Source organism: Echeneis naucrates, chromosome 6 (genome assembly GCF_900963305.1).
Source record: "Echeneis naucrates chromosome 6, fEcheNa1.1, whole genome shotgun sequence".
NCBI lineage: Eukaryota > Metazoa > Chordata > Actinopteri > Carangiformes > Echeneidae > Echeneis > Echeneis naucrates.
Window position 1 is genome coordinate 2,996,143 of NC_042516.1, and position 19,634 is coordinate 3,015,776.

Here is a 19,634-nt window from a genome sequence, read left to right on the forward strand (position 1 = left end):
AAAATGGCTGAAATACATACTTTGGTAGGGAATAAAGGTAAGACTTCCTTTGCCCACATTTTTTATTGATCATAGTATCTTTCCCCGTCTTTCGGCTTTTCCCTGTTCGGGGTCGCCACAGCAAGTCAACTGCCTGCTACTTGCACGATTGATTTGAATAGTTTTACGCCGAATTCCCTTTCTAACCCATTTATACAGGCCTGGGACCGGCACAATAGTCCCACTGGTAGGCTATGCGTCTTGTGCCCAGGGTTCATCGTCGGTGAATCGAATTCCAGACCCCCGCATACAAAGCGGGTACACACAACTGTACAAGTGATTTTCAGTTATTTCCGGTTGTTTTGTTCAATTGTATTTAACATACGTTCGGATTGATCAATAAATGTTAATATTTGATAAAACAATCAACAAAATTGGTTTTACTATCAATCTAAATAATCGAGAGCAATATTTTGTCCATAGCTCTAACAGCAACTGGTGTTCTTTTCCTTAAAATGTTGATTTTAAAACAGTTTTATTTATTTTTGTACCTGCTGTTATGATCGTTTTAAACCAATGTTTTGTTTATTTTTACTACACTCGTCGACATGGCAGTCCCAAGAGTGTAAGGGAAAGCAACCAAAACTCACGATCGTCATTAAAACCTTATGAAATGAAATTTCAAGCCATCAATAATAATAATAAAAAAAAAAAAACACCTCTTCCTCCCCCGCCCTGTTCTCTAAATTTCTGTTATTGGATGCCTCCAGCCGTCCCGCCTATTGCATGGGGCCTGTGCCACTGCTACCGGCATGCTTTAATAACGCAGGAGCCTTAGCTGCATTAGCTAAGAAGAGCGAAGATAAGAGAAGCTACTGCTCCTGAGTCTTCCTGAGCCGAAGACTATCTGCAGTCGAGTGCACTCTATTTCGAGTGGACAATCAGAAACGCACTGTCTACAGGCAGAGGGCGAAGTATCAGCGACTCCTTCATTTACGCATCTATGTGGGATCATTGCTTGCAGAGAGACTGATGCTTAAAGTTAGTAATTGACCCGCCCATGCCATCTGAGTTCCGCTGTGTTGTGGTCCTGGATCCGCTGTGGATTTTAGAGCCCGGCAAGAGTCGTCGTTGGATGGTAAGAGAGCAGTGCTGCTGGGAGACACGGGAAGTCTTTCTGTGAACGAGATACCTCTGTCTGGAAGACATGGATTTGCTTTTGCTGTAGCCTAAATTTGCCACGGGTTTTTAAAAATATATATTTTTTTTAACTTTTGACTGTATTTTTTTTGTCGGTGTTGGGAGATTTTTTTTAACTCTCAAATCACTACAGAGGTTTCAGGACCCATCGTGTGGAATTTTCAACCATGAACTTTGTTGTCAGTTTGATTCAGATCCTTTTGGCCGCGGTTCTTCACCTACCTTTTGTAAAGGTGAGCGTTGGCTCGTGTGCTTCATGTTGGTATTAATTATTATTCGGGACCGTGTGTTCTCTTTCAGCTGAGCTGCTTCTATGGCTCATTTAGAGTACTGAGAGGCATGCACTTAACACAAAGATAACGATATGCTCTCATCTTTGGTAAATAAATAATTAAAAATGATACACAATACCAATTGTTTATAACTCAAAGGGGGTGTTTACGGTTGTATTCTGTTAAACAGGCCTATCAGCGTTTTGTTCATTTTATGTGGGAATTTCCACCTATCTTTTTTGTTGAATTACACATGCCCGTCTTTTTTTTAAATAAACCAGATTATATTAAACATCGGCAAGGTTAAGACTTGTTCTATAAAATCTCAGACAAATGCTTCATAAAATAACTTATGTGTGAATTTTAATTCTGTAAGAGTTGTGTACTTAGGGCATATTTCGTTCGATGCCGAGAGTATATTTAAATGGAAAGAAAGCCTAGATGGGGTCTCTAAACTGGGTGGAACAGCCGTGAGAGTAAATCTTAAAAATTTGGTTCTGGTTAAATAAACGCTTGTGGCTGTATTAAGTGTGTGCCGATCTGAATATCAACGTATACGTTTTCCCCCAAAACTCCTCACTCATTCTTATTGTCGTAGCTTGTTTCAATTTCATGGAAAGTGAGTAGTAAGTGAGATTTGTGAATGGAGTTCTGGTTGTGGCGCGCATCCTGAGCTGAGCTCTGTGTGCACTCAAAGCTCAGTTATTCAGTCTCTATTTTTTTTGTTTGTTTGTTTGTTTTGTTTTGTTTTCATGGTGATCCGCAGCGTTTCTCCTGCCTGCTTTGTGAGGTGCCCACCAGGTTTCCAGGCAGGCCGATCCACTTTCTCACGCAATATCTGTGCCTGTTACAGCAGCCATAAAAGGTGAACTGTAAATTCCTCGGGATGTTGATTAGTCACGTCATCTTTACATGAGGAAAACAAAGGTTGCTTCCTGTGTAACATTTCAAAATAAAATGTTCACATGCGAGCAACGTGACTTGAGACGAAGTTTCTTGACAAAACGGTTTGTCTTGTTGCTTTAACCCACCTCCATGCTAACATTTTCCAGAAACTGCAGGATACAGGCTAAGAATAAGGCCACGGTTAAGATGGTGGTCATGCGTATTGAATGGTCAATTTTAAAGTACTGCTCATGGTTAACTAATGGCGAGGATTTACTAATGATTTAAAGTTAACTAGTGCTTTGAATAGGTGGATATTGTTCTAATGCTTTGCTCTGACGAACAAATAATGAAAAACGACAACAAACAAACGAAAAACAAAACAAAACTACTTTGGAACATAGGCTACCCCTTCTTCAAAGTACATAAACTTATTTTATTCTGAAGGGAAGTAAGTCGTATTTATCTTTGTGCAACTTGACAGAAGTAATGCTCCTTTCTGGTCAACTGTAATAGAAATGCGGAAATGCCCATACCAAGGTACTGGTTTTAATCATTGCGAGAGTTAATGGCAGATCATCGTGATATAACTGCAAAAATCGAAGCTTTACATGTATTGCATGCTCCATCGTGTGCAATAAAGGAAAAAGAATGTAGTATACGCTGAAGGCAGTGGTGCAGTTTCAAAGACTTAATCCTGCTCTTATTCTTGCAGACTGTCAGCATTAACAAGATAGTGGAGAAGACTAAAGATGATGGTAAGTGTTTTCTGACCATAGGGAAAACTAGTGACCATGAGAGTAATCGATTTACTCCACTCTGCTAAGACTTATTTTATTCATTTATTAATTGAGTAATTTCTTTAAAATTTCTGTCAGGTGTCCTTGTTGGTCAGTGTGAGCTGAGGATTGTTTTCTATCCTGAACATAAAAGAATGAAAGATCCAGTGAGCAAAGGTTTTAGTCTCACCTGGTCCAGTGGTCAAAGGTCACACCTGGGACTTTGGAATTGTCATAAAACAGGTGCTGATTTTACAATAGTTAATACAGGAGAAACTCTGGAAATCTGTCAACACCTCCATTATATTTCACAACAGTTTTTTGGCTGGTCAGTAAAGTATAAATTACCCCAGAGGGCAGGTTTCTGTCTCGATGTGTCAAGTAGTAGTGTCTGCCATATCCCTGGTTTGTTCCTTGACATATTGACACTATCAAGGATCACACCACCTGTCAAACACTGTCATGCATACTGAAATAAGCCTGCGGCCTGATTAATATTTTGTGCAATCGAGGTGGGAAGGTGTGCATGGGTCATTATCATGTAATGCACAAATGGTTCTGGGCTGTAAAATATGTGCAGGATAATTGTGCTCTTAGATTGAGTGAATGAGAACACATAAGGTGATGTAAAACAGGACAAATCTTTGGTTTGGAGCTAGAACCAGTTGAACTTGTTGGTATGAGGCTGCTGTCAGCTGACAGTCCTGTGAATTCGATCCACTCAGACAGTCTCTGTCCTGGAGCAGGTGTTGAGGTGTAGCTGGTCATGCCACCGTGGAACCAAAATTGCAGAATCAGTGATCGCAGAGAGATGATGCTGAAAGTTTTTATTAAAATCCAAATGTCCTTTAAGTGAGATCACAGACTCCACCATCTGACCAGCCAAGGCAGGAGAAAAACTGCTTAACAGGCTCAGTTATATTACTGGGATTTGGAATCAGGCTGCTGAAGTAACCCAGAGGCAGATACGCATTGGGTAGGGCTTATTGGGGTCACATGTGAAGCCAGTGAAGCCTGGAGCCATGGTGCCTGTGGTCATGGCTGAACTGACGAATCAAGGGTGAGGAGGAAGCTGGGTGTTGCTGGGAACCCGGTCTGGTGGACTGTGAGAGGGATTCTGTAAGCTCAACATGTAAAGCCCAGGTCCCAGTCATCTTCATATCTGCGGCTTCCATTTGACTAATATTCACGGATGCTTTTATGTTGTGTTTATGCCCTGACAGTGAAGCACAAGTGGTTTGGCAGTCTGATTGAATTGTGTTTGTGCACCTTTGTTTTTTTTTTTTGTTTTTTTTTAAAGGTTGTGACTGTTGATTGAACACTGTGTGATAACTTTGTGTCTGGCATATACAAATACTGTTGCTTCCACATAATCGTTGCTTGCTGGCCTGTTTGTGTTCATGCTGAATATATAAGAAAGAAAAGGGTTTTTAAAACATGTTTTTTGTGTGTCTTTAGTGATCTCTCTATCTGAAGTCCTCACCAAGAGCATGTGTCAGTCCAGGGAGATGCTTGTGGACATCTTCCAGGAGTATCCAGAGGACACGGAGCACAACTACATCCCTTCTTGTGTGGTCCTCAACCGCTGTGGAGGTTGCTGTAGCGATGAAGCTTTGGAGTGTGTTCCTACGGAAACCCGCAATGTGACGTTGCAGGTGAGTCGGTGGAGAATGTCGAAATTCTATCTTGTTGAAGCTAAACCAAAGAATCTCACTGTTGGACATGGTGCTTGCCTATGTAATTAGCCCTTTGCCAATAGAGGCAGTTTGAAATAATAATTGTAACTTTAGCATGTACCTTTCAATGTCATCTAGTCATCTATTTCAATGGATAGAGTGGAGTTGGATTGGTCTCTATAAAATCTCCAGAGCCACATTTAATCGTGGGCCATTGTAGGGAGCTGTGGTTTATGAAAAAGGGGCATTAGGACTAGATTTTGTTGGACTGTACCCCAACACTGCATGGTTTCAGGAACAATACAGAGACACAGATTGCAGAACAGACAGAAGGTAAGGTGTTTGGGCACTGCTGTCTGAGTCTAAAACTTGCCTTATCATATCCTATGTTCTCCATGTTTCTCTCCAAGGTGATGCGGTTCAGGCCAATGGTGATGCAGCATACTATTTATTTAAGTTTCACTGAGCATCTTAAGTGTGATTGCAGGTAAAAGAGCTCACATTCTCTCAATACTGTCACATTAAAATCAGTGCAATAAAAACATAAATCAAACTCTTGTCTTTTTAATTTCAGGCTAAAGCTAGAAATTGAAGTGAAGAAAGAATAGTAAGTACATTTTTTTTGTGTTATCTGGCCTCTGCAGCTGTGGAATAGATAGTCAAGGGTGTTTGATATTGGTTGATTGTTATAGTAATAGCACAGTACTATGTATATGTGTAGGATAGTGAAGTATAGGAAAGCTTCTGTCTGCCAGTTTGCTGATTTTCATCCCATTTCTTCATGTGGAGAGTTAGACACCTTCTCTTTCTGCAAAAAAATATTTGAAGTTAAGCCTCAGCTTTTTCAAAACCTGCTGTTTGTGGTGATGCCACTGTATAGGTCAAAAGTCTGTAACCCATCTTAAGGGCAAAGAGCACTGTGGTGGTTCCTGTAGATGTTGGAGGATACAGCTCCTGTCTTCCAACTTTGCAGAGCAAAGACTTATTTGTAATGGGGTTGAACTGAGCACAACTCGTTTTTCCTTAGTCAGTGGATCGATCTTAGCCATTTCCTGATGAGGGGACTAGACCAGAGCAGATGCTCTGTTGGCTCATGTTTGGCTCCTGTTTGATTCTGCCTCTCCTCAGGTGTCTCTGTTTGTAGAGCTGTGGCAGCATAAGTATGCCAGAGAATGTGTCCTTTTTCATGCAGCCTAACCACTTCTGTCACAGAGAGATTAAGTTGCCATAGCATTAGCAATCTCAATGACAACAGCTGTCTGTTCAGTGCTGTTTACTTCCTTTTGCCTTTTTTTTTTTAAATGTGATCCCATGCTTCTTTCATAGTTCCAGTCAGAATTAAAGTAGAGAAGTACAGACATTTGGTGCTTCCAAATATGTAAACGTTACTATTTTCATGTAGGAGTTGTATAGGATAGAGAATTGATCCTGCTGCTGGGTGTAAACTGACAAAACCCCTCCCATTAGACAAAGCGTCATTGCCAAACAGCAGCTGTCCTTATTGATCTAGTTTTGTCCTTGTTGTGTCTGTTCTGTGACTTTGTTTTTTCTTAAAGGAACATTGTGACACAGACACTAAAACTATATAGTCTTATCCAGCTTCCTGTGAGATGCTCATTATTGTTCAACTTCTAGAGCTGTTTGTTGGGATTTTGTAGTGATGGAAGAAAAATCTGGTGTGATGAACAATTTACTTTGCTCCTAATACCAAAATATTTCATTCTGTTTTAACCAAGAAGTTGTGAAAGTGAAGGCACTACACTTGGAGTAAAGCTTGTACAACAAATAATGGGGCCAAAGTGCCTTGGCTACTGAAGCCATAAGTCAATGCACATGTTGTCTTTGCAATACTATCTCACGGCATGTTGAGGAGTAAGGGGGTTATGGGGGAGTTGCATGAGTGTCTGTTTCTTGCTTTCTGCATAATTCTCTATAGCTTAGATCTCTTTCTCTGTGTCCCCCCTGCTTTCTCTTGCAGCCACTGTGCGCCTTGCTCTGCGAGAAGAAAACGCTTGTTTGTACAGGACCCTCTCACCTGTAAATGTTCCTGCAAACTCACACAATTAGACTGCAAGTACAGGCAACTTGAGTTAAACAAAAGAACTTGCAGGTTTGTTTACTATACATCTCACAATGTGCTTTGAACCCCCCTTTACTTCCCATCTGCCAGTCTCTGTCCATCTTCTAAGCTCCAGTGTAAATAGCGCTGTAGCTGAGAAATGCATGCTTCTTCCTGCTTCATTGTTTTGTGTGGGTGCTTGTACACAAAATGTGAAAGCTCAATGCTTTTGTTGTCTAATGGACTGTCATGTCCAAAATATTTAAATCATGCTAATGATGTCTGAGTTGCCACTTTTATTAAACCAGTCGGAGTGTTAGTTACATTTATTTGCTTGCATATTGTTTAGCTCAGATGTTAAACATTTTTATAATTTGCTATCTCAGTGGGTTTGTGTTAGACAGCAGTAACCAGCAGCCATTCTCTGCTGTTCATACCAGTCGGTTTTTCAACCTGAAAACACATGGTTCACTTATTTTACGTGTTCCACTCCCACCCCCCAAAGTCTTTATCAACAGATGGAGTTGCTCAGCCTTTGGTTCTCACACTTAGAAAAGTCCTGAAGTAGACTGTGGGATAAGGCTGTGCTCTCAGGGGGAACAGTTTGTCAGCAAATAGTGAATTTAAATCTTATTAAGTACACAAACTACAGGGACAGTCTACTTGATAGTATAAGATTCTCACAGATCAGCTAGGATATGAGAAGATGTGGTGCCTTAGTGGCACATAAAACATCAGAAACAGGGGTTTCTGATATTGTTTTCATACTACCTGTATGCTACAGATGTTTTCACAAACATTTTTTCTAAGATGGTCCAACACAGGAAATTTTGATTAGAGTAAAGAAGGCTGTGTATCGTGACCCCCCCCCCCCCCCCCCAAAAAAAAAAAAAAAAAAAACTCTCAAACTCTCATCTTTGCTCCACAGATGTGACAAACTGAGGAGATGAGACCAGCAACACTGTTATGAAGCAATTTTTTTTTTTGGCACAGCACTTTGAAACCTGTGGATTCATTCCCGGAAAGGACACAAGACAGCGACGCAAGACTGGATGCTGTACAGATCCTGTCGCAATCTGTTTTCCAGCTGATGATATTAATATATAAGTACATAGTACATTTGCGATGTGTAATGCTGCTACATATTTAAAGTGAAACGAGATGCCACTGGTGTATGAATGAGAGACCTCTCAGTGGCATTTTTCTCATGGGTCAAACTGAGAAAATGAAATCTTATGTATGCAACCCTTCACTGGATGCAGGTCTGCTGTGGATAATAGTATCTTAAATATTTCTGACAATTACTGCATGAAGCAGTATAATAGAAACCAAATCCACCCATGAAGGGAACGAAGAGGTTCAGAATGAGGCAAAGGAGTGCCTATTTGGCAGGTCCAAAAATGTTCCTCTATGACATGATGTGATATTTTGTCTCCACTCCATGGACCCACTTGAGCAGGTGTGAGTATATAGCTAAGATGGCTGTTAGTCCCATGACAATGGATAATGACTGCTCCATCAGGGAAGGGTTGCTTGATAGTGTCAGCACTAAAGATAATGAAAATGTATTTCACTGTTTAAACTGGGTGGAGTTCAGCCTGTTAGGGTAACAATACCCTAATTCTTCTATTTGCAACCTTCTTCATGAGACCCTTCCTAAGTTGGAAAACAGATTTGTCACTGTGGACAGAGTTTATTTACATTTAAAATATTTTGTGTCTTCTACAACATGCCTTGAGACCAGGGATTTTACTTGGGGTTAAACATCCGCAAACTGGTTCAAAAGCATATCAGCACCTCACTGTAGAAATCTACAGCCATCCATTGTCCTTATTTATTGATTTATTGATTTATTATTGTTGTTGATGCTGTTCCAAAGAAATAGACACATTCACAGCAGAGAAGTACATTGCAAACAACCTGTGTGCTTAGTTGAAATCTCTCTGTCTACTTTCTATACATCTAATGTATAGAATATGTCCAGTATACTGTATTATGGAATTTATATATAATGTTAAGGTAATTTTGGTTCTTAGCCTATGACTGGAGAACATGCATGGCTGTGACTGAAAGTCATTGCTATGACATTCCTGATTTTGAGTAAAAGCTGTTTTCCAACAGCTGAGGGCTGGGGGGCAGAAATCATGGTGGCCCTGCTGACTGATAGTAACCCCAGCCAAAAACGTGTGGGAACTGAGTGCCAGCACAGATGTTTCTCATTCTCGACTTGGGCAGCGGACATGTGGTTTTGCACTTGTGGACTTGAAGACACATCATATTTAGGACTGAAACTATCTTACCCATGACCCTGGACCTCATGTTGTAAAGTCTGTCCAGTTAAACAGGACCTCTGTTGTGAGGGTGGTGAAGTGGCACAGGTGCTAACATAATTTCAGTGTTAGACAGCAGGTTTCTGCAAAGCACAACCGGTTACCACATTAGAAGGCAACCTGGCTCTCAGATGATCCATATTGGAATCATCTTATTATCAACAGATGATGATGAGGGAAAAAGATCCATATTTGATAATGAGACTATTAGTAAAGATACCAGTGTGAAAGGATTTATGATCACTGAAATGTCACCATATTTTAGAGGTTGGTTCTTGAAAATATTACATTGAGCCATGTCCTTATATAAGAATATAATGGCATGGTTCTGTGCACTTATGGGACTGGACTGGACTGGTTATATGGAGCTAACTGATGGAATCACTTCAGAATTAGCTTCTTAATCATTTATATCCTCACTATTCCTGAGAGAAACAGAACAATCCTGAGTAATGCATGCAAGAGCAAAATTTAAGCCCAAGTACAGTATGTATGTCAATTAGACATAGTGAAGCTGTTCTCGGATGCCTTTAGCCTTTATTCCCTATAAATGCTATCTGTACCACAGCTTTCTTTGTGGTGCCACCCTCAGATCAGCGGCCCTACACTGTCTGCTTGCTCCATACCTTTTCTTATTGTGACCATTTTTCTAGCTGGGTTTGGATTTTTGTAATTTGTCACACCTTTTAGTATATTTTCACATTAATATATTTATTGCTGCTGTACAATGTTTTACAGTAATTTAGTCTTTTTTTTTGTTGTTTTTAGTATAACAAGGAAAACATTTATTTTGAAAATCCATTTTTTTTTTATGAAAACCCAACTAGTTTTTAATTCTTATCAGTGTGAAAATTATTTTTAGATTGACATGACACACAAACAGAAAAAACCCAGCAATGTTGACAATGCTTAGTTTTTTTTTAATCGAAAAACCAAACATGTTTTCCTATAGTTAACAAGGCCCAACTAACTTGTGTTCTTGTCATGGCTATCATTAGCATTGAAGCCCACATTAACCTCTTGTCCTACTGACCCCAACTTCACTACTTTTCCAGGGACCCACAAACGGACAGCAGATTGTATGAAATTTGTCATTTGCATCTTTTTTTAAGAACAGAGAATAATCTAGCCTCACAAGGTATTTATTATTAATTAAGTTTACTTCTTTATATTTTCAACAACTTTATTTGAAAAACAAAATTATAAGGTATATTTAACAATTTTGATATTCAAATTTAAATTATTACATTAAGCACAATATCAGAAAATAATTGTCATTTGGACTCAGGCTTCAGTTTTAACTGTTCAGTTAAAAGCATGAAAAATATGATTTGCCATAATGTACATGCAACACAAGCTCAGGTGTTAAAACTAAACATTCACATAGAATGGAGAACTGAATGATATTGTACATAACTGCTAGACATTTAGAATGAATTTCTACATGGATTAATTTGAATCACATTTATCAGGCAGAAAGTCTGCTGGAGTAACAGGCAAGTCATTCACCAGCAATAGGAGGTTGCGATGCAGCGTCCTGCTTTTCTGTTTGTCTCCAGTTTCAGGACAGACAACGTACACTGGGCTTTCGGCAAGTTGACTTTAGACTATGTAAACAGTCATCTCCCATTATGACCTTAATTTTCCTGTTCCTCCACTTTGGCTGAGGTTCCAGACCAAAACTCTGTCCCCTGGTTGTAGTACAATTCCTTTTGTCTTCTTGTCCTATGCCACTTTCCCCCTTGCACTGGATTTTTTTTTGCTATTTCCACTTGCAATCCGATAGGCTTCTGAGATATTTTCAGCCCATTTTTCAGCGAATCCTCTTGGTGAGTATGGTTCCTTTTCTTCCACCAATCCAAACAGCAAGTCGACTGGGAAATGTGGATGACGGCCATAGAGGAGGGAAAAAGGTGAGTAGCCAGTTAATTAATGTCTGGTACAGTTGTATGCGTGAATCACATGTGGGAGGTGATCCTTCCACCGCAGCTTCTCACTTTCTGTCAATGTCCTTAACATCTGGAGGATGGAGTTGTTCAGCCGCTCAGCCGGATTACCTTGTGGGTGGTAAGGCGACGTTCGCGTGTGGCCCACTCCAGAAAGTTGCTGCAATATTTGAAATAGTTTGTTCTCAAATTCACGCCCCTGGTCGTGATGTAGTTCGGATGGATAGCCGAACTGGGGTATGAAGTCATTGAAAATGTGTTCGGCAGCTGTTTTCCTGCTCTTGTTCTTTGTATGACTGGGCAAACCTAATGAAGTGATCAATCAACACTAGAATATATTCGTATTTACCACAACTGGTTTCCAGGTGCAATAGTCAATACACACAAGCTCTAATGGAGAGTTGGATGTGGTGCTACCCATGGGAACTTGAGTGTGTGTTGTGGGTTTCTTAGACTTGACACAGGGGGTTTGTGGGGGACATAGTCCTCAATTTCTTTTGCCATAAAGGGCCAGTAGAACCTTTTCCTTGCAAGATGGAGCACCCTTTCTGTACTGACATGGCCCATCTCATTGTGTAGGTGCTTCAGAGCCATCAGTCTGTGTTTTAGGGGGAGGATTAACTGCCTTTTCTGGCTTGTTCATCTCTAAAGGAGGCCATCTTCAAGGTATAACCTACTCCACTCATGCAGCAGTTTACGAGTGGCTCCATTTACAGTCTTGCGTATTTCATCTGTCAGTTTTGTGTTTGACTCCTTCAACTCAACAATCTTGCCTATGGCTTGATCCTCTATTTTGAGCCCTCACAAGATCGCCATGGCTGATAGTTGACAGGTGAGAATGGAACTGCTGGTGGGAGTCTGGGGAACACATGTTGAGCACTGCCACCTGGGTCACATCCTTCTGTCCCGCTACCTGACTTCCATCCCATGTAGTACGCACTGCCTCGTTTGAGAGCTCCTCTGTACAAGCCATCTCATATTTTTTCATGTCCAAAGGGAGGCGAGATAGGGTGTCCACAACCACATTTGACTTTCCAGGCCTAAGCCTGATGTCGAACCGGAAATCTGAGAGTTCCCCAACCCACTGATGACCGACAGCATTGAATTTTGCTGTACTCATGACATAAGTCAGCAGGTTATTGTCCAAACAGTGAAATGAGGAGCGTAGTACAGGTAGTCCTGGAACTTTTCACACACAGCCCATCTCAATGCGAGAAACTCCAGTTTTCTGCTGTGCAGATTGTTATTGCGTTCAGCTGGTGTCAATGTCCTGGAGCCATAGCCAACAACTCTCAGCTTTCCATTCTGATGCTGATAGAGGACAACCCCTAGGCCCTGGTCTGAGGCGTCAGTACGTAGTGTGAAAGGGTGGTTAAAATCGGGATACGCAGGTTGGTTTGTGAGGAGAGTGACCTGTTGCTCCAGGGCTTCCTGATGTTCAGAGGTCCAGTCAACAGGTTCTCGTAAAAGTATTTGTGGGCATTTGGTGAATCTCCCACACATTAGAGTCTGGGCGTTCCTTGGCTTAGTTTGAAGCAGCTCATAGATTGGCTTGGCGATTTGGGAAAAATCTTGGATACATGAGCGGTAATATCCCAGGAATCCAGTCAGTTTCCTGACTTCAGCAACTGTCTGCGCGGTCATGTGTATTAGGGTTTGGACTGCTTCAAGGTCCTGGGGGTCCACCTTGACTCCACCAGCTGACACAAGGCAGTCCACAAAACTGACTTCTTGCCTGAAGTGCTCACATTTCTTAAGTCTCAGTTTTGCTGGAGAGCCTGGAGAACTTTGTAGAGGACCTTAACATGTTCGTCAAATGTTTTTGCGTCACAGCGCACATCATCAAGATATGGGAGGCAGGATTCATCTCTGAGGAGGCCTAGCATCTCCTCCATGCTAAACTGAAACACTGCTGGGGCAGTGAGAGTCCGAATGGGATACGAACCCATTCGTGGAGACCCCATGGAGAAATTAAGGCAGTGAAGTGGCGTGAACCCTCAGCGATGAAGCCTTGGTGGTTGACCTTTCCCTGGTCGACGATACTGAACCAGGCGTTTCCACCAAGCGTGTCTGCTCAGTGGCCTTCCTCACCACAGTGGAAACAGTGAGGACAGTCAGGACAATCTGTTTTTGGTCTTTTCTCCACCTTCACAATAGGACATTGAGCAGCATTAACTTCAGACTGAGCACTGTGCACATTTGTGAGTCTTTGACGGTTCGCTGGTTTGCTGGACCTGGCCGTCGCTGCTTTCATCACTCATTATTTTCTTCATCTGTTTTAGGATTGCTTCATCAGATACTCTGGTGTCCACAAGCAATGGCTTCAGCTCTCAGCAGACATCATCATGCTTGTAACCTAGGCCTTGATGCCCAGTACGGAGAAGCACATCTTGCACTGTGCTTGCACCGTACTTGACATCTGTGTCAGCATGTCTAGAGGCCAGCATGATCTTTTGTTTAAGTTACTTTGCTCACCCAGGTGAGAATGGAGAAAAGTTTTTAAATTCTTGACAGTCAGCTCATCCTTATTCATCAACATGTCTTTGAATGTTTCTGGTTTGATGACTCTTGAGTACAGCTCTCACAACCTCTGCATCACTAAACTGCTCCTTTAAGCCTACATCCATCTGTCGGCAAACACTGTCGTAGCTGATGTCTGACCCCTGATCTCCAATCTGACCCACCTGAATCTACAGTTCTCCTAAGGAGACCAACTTGTCGTGTGTTAAAGGTGTGGCATGTTCACTTACACTTCTGGGGCCTGCTGCGTTATTACTCTGTGACACAGGCTGTGGCTTCATAGGTGACTGAGGGGCAGGCTATTTGTACTGCATAATTTTCTTACTCAGCTCCTCATAACTATTAAGTGTTTTCTGCATCTCTGCATCATATGTGTCAATAGTTGTAGTGACTGTATTGTGTGTTGCACTAGCATTACCATCACTAGTCACAGCTAGGTTAGCATTAGTGTTAGCATGACTTACATCAGCATTGACATCATCAACTTGAAGGTTTTAAGGTAACTCATCTAATACATCATCTGCTACATGCACTTGTGAAACAGAAACATGACCCTGAATGACTGTATCAATTACATCCTTCAAATCCAATAAGTGTGCCATATCTAAATCCTCTAACTTGAATAAAGGCTTACTGGTACAGTGGAACAGAGAACAGAGAAATTCTGAAACGTCTCATCAATGTTGTCACATTTCTTGGAAAGCAAGATCTGGGATTTCAAGGATATGACGAAAGGAAAGATTCCGAAAACAAGTGGAACTACCGTATTTTCCGCCCTATAAGGCGCACCCAAGAGCCTTCAATTTTTTCAAAAGCTGACCATGCGCCTTATAATCCGGTGCGCCTTATATATGGATCAAAATTGATATTGATCCATATATATATCTGCCAGTGGATCGTAAATGCCTGGGCTGATATATCAGTCTCAACTGCGGTCCGAGCTTTCAGGAAGGCAGGAATTGTCACTGAACTGCCAGACAACAACAGCGACACTGACTCGATGAATGACGACTTTGATGAGACGGAGGCGGGCGTGTTGGATGCCGCATTCGCCCAGCTGTTCAATTCGGACACTGAAGAAGAAGAATTCGAGGGATTGGTAGATGAGGAATGAACTGATAAAGTGAGCTTTACGTGTTTCTTTTGTGTGTTTACAGTTGAACAAGGTTGGTCATATTGTGAATATGGACATTAACGCATAACGTAACGTAACGTAACCCCAGCCTCTACTGTCGCGCCTTATAATGCGGTGCGCCTTATATATGGAAAAAGTTTTAAAATATGTCATTCATTGAAGGTGCGCCTTATAGTGCGGAAAATACGGTACTTGGAGTTACTGGCGTTTTTGGTATGACAGCCCTCTGCGCTGTCATCTGGATTAGGCCATTGTTTTCATCGGCACCTACAGCAAAATTCAGAATGACCTGATTCAATCTGTGGTGGATGTAATGCCAATTGTAAATGGCAAGAACGAATGATACATGCCTTCTCATGAATTTATTTGTGTGTATGGTTTGTTGTGCGCCATGATTTCATAGCGCTGTTCATGGTGATGAAATGAGCCTCGGTGTCGGTATCAGCAGTGTCACGAGGTGACACCTCATTTTATATTTCAAGATTTTGGCTTTAGAGCAAGCCTATGCTTATTTAATGTAGCCTAAATGGTCTCCAGCTTTATGTAATTAATGTTGAGAACGTTTCTTGCGGAGAATTGTGTTGATGTTATGATCTGTTTGTTTACATCCTTGTCATCGTTAATTAAATGATTGCAGTTGTCAAACGCTTTCAATTTATCGTACTGGGCCTTTTTTTCTGCAATGATTTCTTTTCTCAGCAATATGAGGGCTGAGGTGAAGGCCCAGCTGTAGTGCTCACGGTTCACCACTGTGTTAATGTACTCAAAACAACTCTTCTCATCTGTCGACTTGAGACGAGACTCATCCATCCCTGGCACCGGACCCACCAATTTAGCAATCTGGAACAGTTCATTTGCAGAGAGAGTAAGCGGGGTCTTTTTGATGGTCCACACCAAACTTTTCCTCTCACCATCCGCCATAGCTGCTTCCATATTCCTCACACATGGTCACAGAGTCCAGGATCCCAATTCACTCTCTATTTTCGATGAGTGGTGGTTTCAGCACAGCACAGATTACTGTTCACTCATCAAAGATAATGCAGTTAACCTCTTAATCAGATGCAGTAGTATGGTTGGCTGAAAAGTGTTTCTTCATCAGTAGACAGGAATGGTGATATCTGAAGATCTTTACACTGGCTGTAGCGTGCTTTTTGCATTGGCTCACCTTTGGTCCAAGGTCCAGTATCACTGGATCAGCTTCCGGCCACATGGGAGAAGTGATCCTGGACGAGCCCCCAATAAACTGTTACAGGTACCGGCTGGCACCATATAAACAGCTAGTTGGACATTCAGGAACATGTTGACATAGTGTACCATAGATAGGTAACCTAAAATACTGCTACACCAACCTGAAAATAGGAGAAATAAATGAGACAGGTGTGTTCACTTGTCCCGCTCAGCAGAAAGAGGGGGGGCGTAAAGTGACTCGTATTGTCTTAGAGACGGTGCTGAAAGAAAGTATAGTAAATGCTACTATGCCCCCTGCTAACTACACGTAAATTACTCCCAATGTGAAAGCTACAAGATTATAGTAGTAACAGGCTGGTTACGCCTGGAAATAAAATCAAAACATGAAATATCAAATTCATAAAACCCTCAATAATGTGATAACACTTAAGTGGGTATCACAAACATAAAAAGGCAGTGCGAGGTGAGAGTAGTTCAGCAAAGCTGACTGAGCTCTTTGTGAAACCCTTTATGAGCAACTGAAACTGCTGAAAAATCATCTCTACAGCAAAATATGGATGGGTAGACAAGGAGGATGAAGAAGATTTTGTTGAAGTAATATCTTGTGAGGGTACTTTTTATTATTTTACATTACACTGAAAATTTAGTGAGAAATATTTTGTTACATTTGTTACATGTTTACATTTTGTAAAAGTTGGATTTTCTAATACTGAAGAAATATTATTTAGAACATTATTTCATATTATTTATTTTTTTGGCCACTAAGACTTGAAAAAAAGAGCTATTATTTCACAAGGTAGGCCAAATTTTATGGAGGACCAAAACGGACAAAATGAAATATATAAATAAATCTTTAAATAATTACTTAAATATGTCATTAAATAATTAAAATGTGAAATAAATAATTAAATGGGGCAGCACGGCGGCGTAGTGGTTAGCACTGTTGCCCCACAACAAAAACATTGCAGGTTTGGTTCCCGGCCCATGTCCTTTCTGTGCGTAGTTTGCATGTTCTCCCCGTGTCTGTGTGGAGACTCTAAATTGACCGTAGGCGAGCGTGAGTGATTGTTTGTCTCTATTTGTCCTTGTGTATTGGCCCTGCGATGGACTGGCAACCTGTCCAGGGTGTACCCCACCCCTCGCCTGATGTGAGCGGGGATTGGCTCCAGCAGCAAAGAAGATGAGTGAGTGAGTGAATAGATAATTAAATGTGTCATTACTTCATTAAAATACCAGTTCATTTAATGTAAATATACATATAATTATTTCACTATGTATTTAATTATTTCATGGTCCTGTGTTGCAGCACTTCATGAATTAATCTTATCTGTCCAACTCACCCATCAAAGTCTGTGGGCAGGGCTAATGTGAATCGAGTCTCATCGATTGCTTTGGTCAGAAGTCAGGAAGTTTCTCAAAACATGGCGACTACGCAGGATCTGCCTCAACTTTCTCGTGAGTTGGAAGGAGACATTGGAGACCTTGCGGCGTATGTGGAAGCGGGACCTGCTGGCCCATAGCATGTAGCATCTAAAGCAGAAGAATTTATTGAAGTATTTGGCATTATTTCAGCACTTTCGAACCAAGATATTGGCCATAGAGTGACTGCAAACTTAGAAGAAGTACTCCACCGCTTCGCCTTCACCAGGGCTCAGACACAACACACACAAGGACCGGGACATTTGGTATTTAACATACTAACAGCAGTCCTGGAGCACCATGTTCTTTCTGGTACACCAGCTTGTGAAATTGCTCTTTGGAGTAGTAGACTATTAGGAGGTGCATGCAGCATAGCGGTCTAAGGTATTTACACTAAATTCATGAATTTTCAGTTTATGGATGGATGGTCTCGTCTGGATATTACACCTAGTCTAACATTATTCAATGTTTCTTGTTTCTTTTTTGTGCCTAAAGACACACCTCTATTAAGCTGTAAGTGATGAGGAGTTGGACACTGTTTGTTTTGCTAACCCTCCACTCTGTGGCATACATATATGCAACCATAAATGTCAGTAGCTGTATTTGACAGTAAATTGGTGCTTTTTTGTGTTTTCACAATTGCCTGGCAGGTGGAGATTTGTTGTCCATGGCAGAGTGGATGGCTTCAGTCGTTTAGTGGCCTACCTGACTGTGGCTGACAATAACAGAGCTAGCACGGTCTTAAGGAGCTTTATGGCTGCTGTTGAACAGTATCGGCTGCCATCAAGGGTACAGTCTGATAAACAGGTGAAGAATGCAGATGTAGCAGAATTCATGATCAGGAGCAGAAGTGTCCACAATCAGCGGTAAGTAAAGGTTTGTCATCAAGGCTCATGCAACAAATATTACCAGTTAAATATGTAACATAAATTAACACCAATTGTCAATTTTACCCTAAACACAGAACAGAGAGGATGTGGTGAGATGTTTATGAGCACGCTCTGGACATCTGCAATCAGATCTTCACTTCACTGGAAGGTCAGAGAACAATGAATCCAGACAATGAAGTTCATCTTTATGCACTGCACCACATCTTCCTACCAGTGATTCAGCAAAGCCTTGATTCTTCCCAAGATGCTTGCAACTTTCATGGTCTTAGAACCAAGAGGAATTAGACACCACAGCAACTCTGAAGAAGCGACAGAGAGCAAATCCTACTGAGGTTAAAGAGAAATCATGATTCCAAATGAATAATGGAAGAAATAATATGCAAAATGTGCTACTTTAAATGAATCATAGGTTAAAGTCTTTTTAAATTCTCTTGAGCTTTCAAAGAACCACCTCTGAGCTATAGTTTGCATGGTGCAGATTATTCATTGCTGTAGTATTTTACAAAACTAAATGGGCCACACACACACACACAAACAAACAAAAAACAAAACTGGGTCCAGAGTGCTCAGGGTGTTTTTTTATCATGTGGAGAGGGTGTTCTTTCAATAGTGACGTGAAAAAAATCCAAGGCACTCTTCACTCTGAAGAAGGATGTTTGTTGCTACATGTGAGTTGCATCGCACTCTCCATTTTGAATTATACATCAATCTTTTAAACCATTTTGCCATGAAATAGCATTCCCCATAAAGACTTTTTATATTTCCAGAGGGGTGCCTTGGATTTTTTTCTTCAGTTCTTTACAAGTCAAAAGGACATTTAATTCCTCACTAACCAACAATAACAATTTTAAAATACCTTGAATTATAACATGTCAAACTAGTTTTAAGTACAACATTAATCATGCTTGTCTTCCATTCATGTTGACGAAGACTATAGGATCGACTGGAATGGACCTCACTGTCTGCATGGAGGCACTGTGTCAGTCTCCAAGATTCAGCTGGCCCGTGAGCTTTCAGATGAAGAGGCTGCCATTTTTCCAGCTCCAGGAGTTTCTGTTACTGACGCACTTACATATCGTATCAAATAAAATCAAATCAAATGTATTTGTATAGCTTCAATTACTAACAAATCATAATCAAAATTACATCAAGGCACTCTACATACTGAGCAGGTCTAGACCAAACTCTTTATAAAATGATTTAAAGAGACCTAACAGATCCCCAATGAGCAAGCACTTGGCGACAGTGGAAAGGAAAAACTTCCTTTAAGAGGCAGAAACCTCAGGCAGAACCAGGCTCCGGGGCGGCCATCTGCCTTGACTGGTTGGGTTGAGAGTGGGAGAGAGAGAGAGAAAG

At 41.1% G+C, this 19,634-nt stretch overlaps 1 protein-coding gene and 1 long non-coding RNA gene across 3 annotated transcripts; both read left to right on the forward strand.

The window, feature by feature from the left end:
* Positions 1 to 793: 793 nt before the first annotated feature.
* vegfaa (vascular endothelial growth factor Aa) lies at positions 794 to 8,751 on the forward strand. 2 transcript variants are annotated; one of them, XM_029504612.1, is made up of 7 exons: positions 794 to 1,412; positions 3,052 to 3,094; positions 4,574 to 4,770; positions 5,202 to 5,278; positions 5,366 to 5,398; positions 6,770 to 6,901; positions 7,779 to 8,751. In XM_029504612.1, the coding sequence occupies exons 1-7, from the start codon at positions 1,347 to 1,349 to the stop codon at positions 7,798 to 7,800; spliced, it is 570 nt and encodes a 189-aa protein (XP_029360472.1). In that variant the 5' UTR covers positions 794 to 1,346; the 3' UTR covers positions 7,801 to 8,751. The 2 variants fall into 2 exon arrangements, with proteins under 2 accessions (XP_029360472.1, XP_029360471.1); XM_029504611.1 differs by having other exon boundaries at positions 794 to 1,117.
* An 8,351-nt stretch (positions 8,752 to 17,102) lies between these two features.
* LOC115045452 (uncharacterized) lies at positions 17,103 to 19,335 on the forward strand. The gene is made up of 4 exons (XR_003840882.1): positions 17,103 to 17,157; positions 17,276 to 18,254; positions 18,353 to 18,426; positions 19,209 to 19,335. It is a non-coding gene; the product is annotated as an uncharacterized LOC115045452 (long non-coding RNA).
* Positions 19,336 to 19,634: the final 299 nt, after the last annotated feature.